We start from the raw sequence: 12,627 nt of genomic DNA, 5'->3' as shown, positions 1-12,627 counted from the left end.
TCTGTGTTCATTTTCAGTTATCGTTATACCTGTACCTTTCAATTCCCTGACTCGAGTATCATCACCTTGATAAGAGACTTTATGTTTTCCTTCATCCCTCACAATGCCTGGTACAATAACTACAGAAGACACTTAATTTTATTTTTGTAATAAGCTATGCAAATAAATAACTTTATTTGTATGGTTTGTATTTTTAGTGCTCAAAAAGTACAATATTTTGATGCAGCAGTCATGAGAAAAGCTAACAATTTAGGCTGACAATTCTCTCTTCTGTAAAACGATGAATCCAGCAAAACTCATTCTTTGTGAGATAATCAACACCAGCCCAGTCCTCCAAGTCTGTGCAAAACTCTTTGGGGCTCACAAAAAAATAAACTAGTCTCAGTCAATAGACAGCCTGATCAGAGTAAAGTAGAGAAGCAAGTGAAACTGTTACTTTAGAATCTAGACCAGGGGGGGGCAAACTTTTTGACTCGAGGGCCACAATGGGTTCTTAAACTGGACCGGAGGGCCGGAACAAAAGCATGGATGGAGTGTTTGTGTGAACTAATATAAATTCAAAGTAAACATCATTACATAAAAGGGTACGGTCTTTTATTTCAATAGTTTTATTTTCAAACGGGCCGGATCCAGTCTGCGGGGCCGTAGTTTGCCCACGGCTGCTCTAGACAGTCAGGGCGTGCCAGGGAGTCTCTCCCATTGGCCAAGATGACACTGGGGTGGTTCTTACACTGAGCATGCCAAAAGCTAGCAAGATAATTGGATAGAGAGAAAAAAAGCCCTCCCCTCCCTATGCCTATAAGAACAGCAGGCTTGAGCAGGAAGAGAGATGATCTTTGAGACAGAGAACGGTGGGATTATCTTTGAGAAGGGAGTCCACCATTCTCCCAGGTCATGTGGTTCCTGAATACAGCCTCTTTCCTTTTGCACCAGAACTTGCCTCATGAGTTTGGCTTTCATTGCCGCAGGTAACCAAACCTAAGGGTTTTTGGTTCAGTTATAAAACCATTTGGTTTAGGGCTTCCATTATCATTAGCATTGCTGACTTCACAAATGACAGTAACATTTTCTCTCTAACCTTAATTCATGCTAAATTTCAGAAAATATCAAATGAGAGACAGAGAAGACCAAGACATCTGAGCTATGGTACATGCCCACAGCCAACAGTATAGGCAGAAAATTGATTCTAGCTCATCTGGAAACCCAGAGGAGTCCACCTTGCTTTATTGTATGTACAATCAAACAGCAGAGCACAGTGTTTCCTCCAGGTGGAAACAAAGCATATCCAGTAAACAAATCTTGTTCATGTACAGGAGCAGGGAAGAATCACTATTTGTTTTTCTGGAATGCAACGTTTTATACACAAGAAATCCTGTAGTACTTCAAGTTCTCAAGGTGGAAAGAAAAGTGAGCTTTCTCATCAGAGTTGGCAATCCACGAAGGGCATATTGTCCATCTGCTGTAGGAAACATATTGGTGGATACATTAAAACCCACTTATGAATGGAGAGCCTCTAAGCCTCATTACACAGCTATTAATAGGAAGTAAAATATCCTTTATTTACTCTGTACTCTTGCACAGCAGGGTATAGGGAAGAGAATATACTCATTCAATGTTAGATCACCCTCTAGCATCATTGAAGAGCAGAGAAGCCATGCCCTTTCCCAGTGGTGCCTGACCATAAAGAACAGACCAGCTACAACAAATCAGAACGCACGTCTCAACGTAACAAGTGAGCCTAGCTCCCTCTGGTGCTTGAGAGAATCAGAGGAAGGCAGTGTAAAGGGGGCTGCTGGCTAGATCAGAGCAAGCCACCTTCAGCTCGGAGGCCTTCCCCAGGGGACAGGATACGTGGGAAACATCCAGACCCTCTAAGGATGATATCACCTTTGAACACATGGAAACTCCTGTTACATAAGAAAATGGCTCTGGCATGAAGAGAGATGATACACCTCTCTTGTTCTACCTCCCCAAGAAATGGCCACACAATGAGTGGGGATAATGTGATTGTATAGATTGGCGGTCGCCGACCTTTTGGGCCTCACGCGGACCACCGGTTGGCGACCACTGGTATAGACTACTCTCTTCATGTATATTATTTCACTTAAATACTCAAAGAATCCTTATATGGCAGAGATTATTCCCATTTCACAGACAGAGAAACTAAGCCTTAAAGGGGTCCAATCACTTCTGTAAGCTGAAACTTGAATCCAAGTCAACCTGAAGCCACAGCCATGGTCTTGCCTTTTGTCACCCTATCTCCTAGCTCTCCAGTCTTCTTTTTAAATAAAGCACATTGTAAATAGTCTTCCATTTTAGCTCTAAGGACACAACAAGTTCTATTTATATCTCAACAAAGGAACTAATAATTTTCCAACAGGATCTTTAGATTCCTCTGTTAAGGCACTCTTGTAGCTACCTGGGCAACACGGAACCATTTATAGATGTAACTGCTTCACCTGCTCCTAAGCAAAATTTAATATTCACATTTATAAAAAAATTTATAAATATCTCAAAGTAGGCTTTTAAAACTAGCAAAGAATACTGATGAGAAAGGGAGGAAGGAAAGGAAAAGGAAGGGATTCAATACAATAGGAGGACCACAGTGAAGGACCCTAAAATGAAGGAGAAGCACCTGTAAGATTCAGAGAAAGGATCTGTGAAGTGCCATGGGGCAGAGGGCCAAAGGTTTTGTCTGCTCGCTTTTTACACGGAACTCTTGAATCCAGTCAAGGTACCACACACAGTCCTAATAGTCTCCCCATAGCTTATCATATCTGTGTTTGCTGTTACTCAAGTCTAGAGAAAACAGAACAAGAAAATGCCTTTACATTGCTCTTCTCCTTCTAAGACCACCCGCCTGGCTTAAGTCTCACTGACCTACATCAAGAGCTTAGTACTAGCAACGATTCTGTTCTAATTGTTTTAGTGGACCATCCCACCTAATCCTCACGATACCCATTTTTATGACCCATGGTGCATAAGGCCACAGAGCTGCCCGACTGTTGAGTAGGGCCAGGATCCCCAACCAGCAGCCTGGCCCAAAGCAGGCAGGACAGTCACTTCCGGACAGTCACATCTAGGCAAGCTGCACTACGCAAGCGACAGTGTTGATGACTGCAAAGGCTATTGCACAAAACATCACCAGAGGAAACACGGACCAAATACCAAGAAAGCGCACACCTAACTTTGTCTTCTGAAGGTAGAGATGGGACTCTAAGAAAAGGCAAGCCGATGCAACAGAAAAACTTGAGGGAAACTATTGCACTATTAGGCTCTTGGATTTAATGAGCATTAGATAGCAGGCTCAAAATTCACCGGGCACGGTCGTTTACTGAGCTTTCCCCCAATGTAACAATATAGGAGGAATAGAGAAAAGTGTTTCTTTTTAAAAATCTCTTCCCATTTCACATTACAGTATATCAATATTTATGTAGTCTACATCTCATAACAAAAATGTTAAAGCTGTAAATAAAAACAAGTATCAGAAAACCCCACGAAGAGCATCAATGCTGTAAACAGTCCTCCAGGGCATTCTACACAAAACCTTCTCGCACCCTCAACCCACTTCACTGAGCCCAAGGAAACAAGCAGCCACTTTTCCTCAGGGCAGGTCAGCAGGGGTTCAAAGCTTCCTTCTCTCCTCCGCTTCATGAAAACCATGAGATAAAAACACACCACGATAAACCACAACTATAATTTCACCTTTTCAAGTTCAAGAAATGCTCAGCCTTAGCCTTGGGATTCACACATGTAAACACCTCACTTAAGTTGCTTTCCATTCAGTTTTAAATAGAAAAACACACGGTTAGAACCTTTTTTGAAAGTCCAATAATATTTTGCCTATTTTATTATTTTAACACATGATTACTTATGAACTCTCCACATATCTTCCTTTGCTTAGTTAAAATTTATTTAAAATTCTTTTTAAATTGTTTAAAATTACTCTTTAAACAATTCTACAAAACGGATGGGAAGAATACCAAATCAGTATTTTATTTCATGGACTCCAGTCAGTGCTTCTAAAGCAGCAAAAGCGTATTTCATCCTAGAGTGCCACTGGCCATCTCTGAAAACAGAATACATTTCCCACTTTTAAACACACCATCTTCCTAACCTAAAAGAAAAAGCATTCCGTTTGTGAAGACGCAAATCTCTTTTCTTACCCACCCCCCCAAAAAACCAACATCCTTCCCATTTCCACATTACCCTGCCTCCTGGCCATTTCGAAAACACAATCGCACTTCCTGATGCCGAGGTGAGTAGGAGGGACTTACAGTTGAAGATGCCCGGAGGTGGATGTTCTGTCACCAGGAGACAGTTCTCTTCATCACTGTTGTCGCCACAGTCGTTCTGTTGGTTACAGACCAGTGAACCAAGATACAAGCATTTACCGCTGGTGCAGGTGAATTTGCACTCTGAAAAAGTACAGGGAAAGCATGCAGTAATCAATGCACGTGTGATACTCTTGAGTTATTTCTTTCTTCCCCATTTGCATGCCATGACCGTTTGGGAACTCAGTCTACCTGGAGATCCCAGGAAACCGAACTCAGAGAAGAGCTCTCTTAGTAAGGACCTTCCTTCTAGGAAATGCACAGGACAGTGCCCCAGGGGCACTTGCCATACATTACTCCATGCACGTCTCTATCCCACAAAATGAGTAACACAGATGCTTTCTTCCCATGACCTGCCAGCAAAAGTCATAGCTATGAGGCTCTTATTTTCTTTGAAAAAGCCCGTGGCATTTTTCCATGCCTCCAGCGCTGAGGTTACAGCAGGACTTGGGAGCTCAGGCTTGGTAAAAGGAGGCACATACATTTTATTTTCAACTTGTCACTAGATGATGTGAAGCTCTGAGCGAAATATTTAACCTCTCGCCCTAGCTGGTTTAGCTCAGTGGATAGAGCATCGGCCTGTGGACTGAAGGGTCCCGGGTTCAATTTAGGTCAAGGGCAAATGCTCAGGTTGTGGGCTCAATCCCCAGTGTGGAGTATGCAGAAGACAGCAGATCAGTGATTCTCTGTCATCATTGATGTTTCTGTCTCTCTCTCCCTCTCCCTTCCTCTCTGCAATCAATAGAAGTGTATTGAAAAAGAAAAAAGAATATATATTTTCAACCTCTCTGGTGTTCATTTATCTCTTGTCTAAGAAAAACCAGGTTTAATACCAGGTTTTATAGTATAAAACATGGGAAATAATACGTGCTCTCTGCTTCCTGAGAAGTATCTATGCCAAGGGACAAATTATAGGATGGAAACCAACCCAAATCCCTGCAGGCCACATTGAACATGGGCTCCCTGAACTCTGTAGAAATCAATATTTGAAAATGGAATTTACCGTTATAAACTTTAAAGAAAATTTGTAAACTTAACACATCACTATCAACTTAAGCAATTAAGGATAAAGGAGATTACACAATCACATACATGTGGGCACAAAATGTCTATGTGTATCTTACAGTGAATGTCTGTGAGCTTTTTCCAAGGAGCACCCACAGAAGCTGGCAGGATTTGCATAGTCCCAGCTCAGTGGACAGCCAATAGGAAAAAACTCAGGAAAAGTATCCCAATCCCACCCTCCCACCCCCCTGAGGCTGACTATCACAGCCTCTTAATTTCTCTTTGATTTTATCTGTCCTAGAATGTGGGTGGCAGGCCTGGATCAAGTCCAAAGTCCTTTTGACTTTAAAATTCTGTTATTAAAATAAAAGACTGGGCATCAACACTCCAAGGCCTTCTCCAACTGTACTAAGGATACATAGGGCTGCAAAGAGAATAACCTTAACCGGTTGTAAAGAGACAGAACTTAAATCCTCAAAAGCATTTATTTCCGTGACCCAGTATGAAACATTATAATTCTCCATTTGTTCACACTCTCTTAAAAGAGTATAGAAAAAGACACCAACCACAGTCTCTGACCTAGCTTAGAATAACATGTGAGCACAGCCCAAATGCACAGCCACAAGTTCATTGCTAGCTGCACTGTACAATGTGCTGAGTGTGGTCCAGGACATGTGGGAGGAGCGCTGCTGAAACCAAACTCTCTCTTCCCATAAAGTGAAAAGATTAAAATCCAGCTGTTTGAAATCACATTTATGAAGTGACTTTTTTTTAACTTAATGGGAAAAAAGGATGTCAAGAAAAGAATGTATCTTCCTTTCTAAAAGAAAGATTGGAGTTCCAATTAATACCAAATATTAAAAGGACGTCAAGCCAAAAACAGGTATTCCTGAAACTAAAATGTTGATTGAAGAAAAGGGCATATTAACCTAAATTGAATCAAAATCCAACTAGAAAAATCAACCATTGCTGTGGTTTGAAAGGATCTCAGGTTAGATTACCACACTCAAGTTCACGTGGTACTTTTTAAACCAGCAGGGAAATGTAATGACATTTCCACACTTGACTCATTTCAACTTGTTCAAGAGAGATCCAGTCTAGAGTCACAAAATATTTTTAAGGAAATGAATTATGAGATTCATTAATTCACATAACCAGTATTTTAGCCCCTTCCATGTTATGTGCCAGGTAGTAAGACATGGAAACACAAAGAGGAAAGAACAAGTCCTCTTCAAAGGCCTTACAATATGAATTTTTTAAAAATGTGAGCAGTGACTAATATATTTTCTAACTCCTTTCAAGGACTAATTTCCCTTCTGTATATCCTTCACATCTAGAGTGCTGCCCAGCAAGTAACAGACACATGGTGAATCACATATCTGTTGAATAAATGAATTATCTAATCCGAGCCTCATAAGAACCCTGTGAAATAATTAGGGTAGATACTCTTATTCTCATTTTATAGATGAGAACCTTAAAATGCAGAGATTGCGCCAGCCAGCGTGGCTCAGTGGTTGAGCATCTACCTATGAACCAGGAGGTCAGGGTCCAATTTCCGGTCAGGACATATGCCTGGGTTGCAGGCTCGATCTCCAGTAGGGTGGGTGCAGGAGGCAGCCGATCAATGATTCTCTCTCATCATTGATGTTTCTATATCTTCTTCTCCCTTCCTCTCTGAAATCAATAAAAATATATTTTTTAAAAAGATGCAGAGATTAAGTAACCACCTATAACTAACCTGCTAATAAATGGCAAAATCCAGATGAGTGTCCAAATTCTCTGCCTCTTTTCTCAGACTCTGTCCATAGTTGCATCAGTGTCCAAACCTGCTTTCATAAATGTCTAAGATTCATTTGTAATGAGGATGTCCATTAATGTAACAAAGTTCTCAAAAGAGTTAGTTATTGTAAGTAGGCTTACTATTAGTCAGGATACATTAACAAGACGTATGCTACTGATTTGCTCAGAAAGCTCTTACTCCTTAACAATGGAAATATCAACATCAATACGCTGAATTTCAAATTCCTAAAATCTAAATCTTCTCAACCATGATCATTAGCTGAATATCAAACTAAAGGTCTCTCTGTCACATGGCCCCTTGAATCAAAACTACCAGAGAGAAATTTTGAAGCTATCGACTTCTTGATGTGATACCGAAAACACTGGAAAATTGCTATAAATTAAGTGTTGAAGATTAATACTAAAGCTGGAATAAAATTTCAGACCAGAGTGAAATGTCTAAGTTAACTTGAGTGGTGTTGATGGAGGCAGGCTTCCAACTTGATCCTGACTCACCCTGCAAGGCCATCTCTACCACATGTTGCTATCCAAAAGCCCAGTACACTCAGCCAGTGCATTCAAACAAGAGGGGATGGTCCTCTAATAACTAAATTATTGTGATATTTCAAACAAACTAAGAACCCTAGATGAGCGGATCTAACTGGGTCTGCATATTGCAATCACCTGGGCATCTTTCAACACCACTGGTACCTAAGCTCCAGCCCAGGCCTCTGGCTCTCCCTAAGCTGAGGTACAGTGTGGGCAGTGGGGATTTCTAGAGATGCTCCTGATGGGCAGCCACGATGGAGAGCAACTGCCCAGTGAGAAGTACATAACTCACCTACAGGAAGCCCTCTCTGTAGCTAATAGTATTTTATTGGAATGCTTAGTTGGTATTTGCTAATTTACTAAAAAAGAAAAACCAAAACAAAATAGAAGCTAAGGTATAAACTCTTAAAAAAAATTATATATATAATTTCAGAGAGGAAGGGAGAGGGAGAAACAGAAACATCAGCGACGAGAGATGAGAGAAACTCATTGATCAGCTGCCCCCTGCACACCCCACACTGGAGATCAAGCCTGCAACCCAGGCATGTGCCCTGACCGGGAATTGAACCGTGACCTCCTGGTTCATAGGTGGTCACTCAACCACTGAGCCATGCCAGCTGGGCTAAAGTATAATCTCTTAAAATGGGTGGTATTTTGATGATTCCTGGATATAAAACTGGGTTGCTACAGCTCTGTACTGTCAATGGGATACTTCAAAAACTTTGGGCCCTGACCAGTTTGGCTCAGTGGATATAGTGTCGGCCTGCAGACTGAAGGGTCCCAGGTTCGATTCTGGTCAAGGGCATGTACTTTGGTTATGGGCACATCCCCGGTAGGGGATATGCAGAAGGCAACTGATCAATGTTTCTATCTCATTGATGTTTCTAACTCTCTATCCCTCTCCCTTCCTCTCTGTAAAAAGAATCAATAAAATCCTATCTAATAAAGATGGATTATGCTAATTGACCCTCACACCATCACAAATATGGCGGTGCCCACAGCCAATAGGACTAAATATGCTAATTGACTGCCCCACCCTGGCTGGTATGACTCAGGTGGTTAGAGGGTTGTCCTGTACACCCAAAGGTCGTGGGTTCATTCCTGGTCAGGGCACATACCCAGGTGGTAGGTTTGATCCACGGTCGGGGAGCATATGGAAGACAACCAATGGATGTTTCTCTCTCTCCCCCCTCTCCCTTCCAATCTCTCTAAAGTTAATAAAAACATATCCTCAGGTGAGGATTAAAAAAAAATAAGAAAATTTTCCAGTATTGTGTTACCTTTTTAAAAAGCCATTTAATAGTCCTGAAGCCAAAAAAAGGAAAAAAAAAAAGGAATGTCCTAAGGTGTTCTGTGAATACAAAACTTTCATAAAAAAAACTATGAAAACATTTTAAGGACCAGTAGCTCAACAATTTGAATATTCTAAACCTAATCCTAGACAGGATTAAAAATAAATGTTCAGCCCTGACCAGTTTGGCTTAGTAGATAGAGCGTCGGCCTGTGGACTGAAGGGTCCCAGGTTTGATTCCAGTCAGGGGCATGTACCTTGGTTGTGGGCACATCCCCAGTAGGGGGTGTGCAGGAGGCAGCTGATCGATGTTTCTAACTCTCTATCCCTCTCCCTTCTTCTCTGTAAAAAATCAATAAAATGTATTAAAAAAAATAAAAAATAAATGTTCAATCTTGACTTCCAGGAGAATAAATCTGCATCTCAGAGGCCAGAATTAATTCACTTGGTAGAACCAACATTTTATTAGTTAAAAGGCATAAAAAGTACTTGAAAGTCACTAAAAGAGTAGATCTTAAATGTTCTTCCCACAAAAAAAAAGAAATAGTAATTAGGTGGCATGATGCAGGTTTTAGCTAATGTTATGGTGGTTGCCATTGTACAATATATAAGTGTATCAAATCAACATGTACACCTTAAACTTATACATGCTGTAATATGTCAATTATATCACAATAAAATGTGTGGGGGGAGCCAACAAATAGTTGTTCTCAATTTTTCCTACACTCTTTTTAAAGCCTTAGTTTTCACAGATATGATCTCAGCCACAAAATAAAGACCTGTACAGAGTATCACATCACAACTGTAAAATTAGCCATTTTGTGAATTGGCAGAGTAGTCTGCCACAGCTATTTTTGTTAAAATTCATACAGCAACATCGACTCATTCAGTTCACACTTCTATCATTCACCAACCTCAAAATTGAGATCTTGGCTCCAATATTTCTGACATTAAAACCTAAAACATACTCTCAGTAATGTACGTACATTGTGAATAACAAAAAAATTAAACTTAGTCATTAACAGCCTGTAAGTAAAGAATTAATAGGTTTCTAAAATTAAGATGAAGAACAGACATATAGATCAATGGAATAAAATAGAGAACCCAGAAATCGACCTAAGCCACTATGCTCAATTAATATTCGACAAAGGAGGCATGAAAATACAATGGAGTCAAGACAGTCTCTTCAATAAATGGTATTGGGAAAATTGGACAGATACATGCAAAAAAAAATGAAACTAGACCACCAACTTACACCATACACAAAAATAAACTCAAAATGGATAAAGGACTTAAACATAAGATGGGAAACCATAAAAATACTAGAGGAATCCACAGGCAGCAAAATCTCAGACATAAGGCCGATGCAATTTCTTCACTGATACTGCTCCTAGGGCAGTGGTTGGCAAACTCACTAGTCAACAGAGCCAAATATCAACAGTACAACAATTGAAATTTCTGCCGAAACCGGTTTGGCTCAGTGGATAGAGCGTCGGCCTGCGGACTGAAAGGTCCCAGGTTCGATTCCGGTCACGGGCATGTACCTTGGTTGCGGGCACATCCCCAGTAGGAGACGTGCAGGAGGCGGCTGATCGATGTTTGTCTCCCATCAATGTTTCTAACTCTCTATCTCTCTCTTCCTTCCTCTCTGTAAAAAATCAATAAAATATATTTTAAAAAAAGAAACAAACAATTGAAATTTCTTTTGAGAGCCAAATTTTTTAAACTTAAACTTTATAGGTAGGTACACTGTTATTAATTAATAAGGGTGCTCCTAAGCTGGCCTTTGCTAAAAACGTCCTCAATCTGATTGAGGTACGTTCTGAGGTCGAACCCTTCCAACTCTGCCATCCACACTCGTCTTGTATACTTGTTTCGTCTATCTCCTTTCTGAAAACCAACTTCTGCACATGGACCACCAAGTTTCAATTACACTGTACGTGCACGCCCACACATGGTATTTTGTGGAAGAGCCACACTCAAGGGGCCAAAGAGCCGCGTGTGGTTCGCGAGCCGCGGTTTGCCGACCACTGTCCTAGGGCAATGGAAACTAAAGAGAAAATAAACAAATGGGACTACATCAAAATAAAAAGCTTTTGCACAGCAAAATAAACCATCAACAAAACAACAAGAGAGCCCACTGCATGGGAGAACATATTTGCCAATGTTATCATTGATAAGGGTTTAATCTCCAACATTTACAGGGAACTCATACAACTTAACAAAAGGAAGATAAACAACCCAATCAAAAATGGGCAATGGACCTAAATAGATACTTTTTTTCAAAAGAAGACATAAGGAAGGCCAAGAGACATATGAAAACATGCTCAAAGTCACTAATCATCCGAGAGATGCAAATCAAAATGACAATGAGGTACCATCTCACACCTGTCAGAATGGCTATCATCAACAAATCAACAAACGACAAGTGCTGGAGAGGATGTGGAGAAAAAGTAACCCTCGTTCACTGCTGGTGGGAATGCAGGCTAGTGCAGCCACTGTGGAAAACAGTATGGAGTTTCCTCAAAAAACTAAATATGGAACTCCCATTTGACCCAGTGATCCCACTTCTAGGAATATATCCCAAGAAACTAGAAACACCAATCAGAAAGAATATATGCGTCCCTATGTTCATAGCAGCACAATTTACATAGCTAAGATTTGGAAATAGCCTAAATGCCCATCAGCAGATGAGTGAATTAGAAAACTGTGGTACATCTACACAATGGAATACTACACTGCAGTAAAAAAGAAGAAATTCTTACCATTTGCAGCAGCATGGATGGAACTGGAGAGCATTATGCTAAGTGAAATAAGCCAGTCAGAGAAAGATAAATATCACAGGATCTCACTCATTTGTGGAATATAATGAACAACAAACTGATGAACAAAAACAGATCCAGAGACAGAGAAGCATCGTTCAGACCGTCAAACCTCAGAGGGAAGGTAGGGAAGGGTGGGGGTAAGGGAGAGAGATCAACCAAAGGACTTGTATGCATGCATATAAGCATAGCCAATGGACACAGACACCAGGGGGGTGAGGGCATGAGTGGGGGGGTGAGGGGGCAATGGAGGGATAAGGACACATATGTAATACCTTAATCAAGAAAGAAATTTTAAAAAATAAAATTGAGATGAATAAGTTTACTATAACCAAGGTAAGTTTACATTTCTTAGTGTAGAGATAATATTTTCATTGATTTATATATATACTGCTTACTCGCCTTCAAGTTACAAGATTACCAATCATAAAAGTGAAGTTCAATAAAAATGGAAAACTGATTAAAACATAAAAATCATGAACCCAGAAATGCAGGGGAGAGGCAGTGTTGTGGGGGTGGAGGGTCTGAGCAGAAAAGAAGAGAAAGAGAACTCATGGACACAGACAACAATGTGGGGATTGCGGGGCGGGTGATGGGGAAAATAAAATAATAAAGTAATTAATAGGCTAAAAAAGAAAGAAAGAAATGCAGGGGAAAGGAGAAAGACTGTGACTAAAGAGAGTTCTAATAACTGGTCACTAAACGGAACTCCAAGCAAATGAGGTGCCAGGAGACAAGGAACCCAGAGGCTTGGTGGTGGGCCTTCACTGGCCCATAGTAGTAGGCATTCATTGATTCAGAAAGACCCTTTCCTCTTGATTCTCAGGACTAAGAGGATCTGTCACTC

General features: G+C 40.6%; 1 protein-coding gene across 8 annotated transcripts in view; it reads right to left on the bottom strand.

The window, feature by feature from the left end:
- Positions 1 to 12,627, bottom strand: part of LDLRAD4 (low density lipoprotein receptor class A domain containing 4) — a 337,872-nt gene that overhangs the window by 163,093 nt on the left and 162,152 nt on the right. For 7 of the 8 annotated variants that reach the window (XM_059706718.1, XM_059706713.1, XM_059706716.1 and 4 more), the window contains one exon: positions 4,278 to 4,418. The exons of the other annotated variant lie outside the window; for it this stretch is intronic. In XM_059706718.1, coding sequence (XP_059562701.1) covers positions 4,278 to 4,418 — 141 coding nt within the window. The remainder of the gene's footprint in view (positions 1 to 4,277; positions 4,419 to 12,627) is intronic. 8 annotated transcript variants of the gene reach the window in all.

This window comes from Myotis daubentonii, chromosome 8, assembly GCF_963259705.1.
Source record: "Myotis daubentonii chromosome 8, mMyoDau2.1, whole genome shotgun sequence".
Lineage (NCBI taxonomy): Eukaryota > Metazoa > Chordata > Mammalia > Chiroptera > Vespertilionidae > Myotis > Myotis daubentonii.
This window is presented reverse-complemented; position numbering and strand designations above follow the sequence as displayed.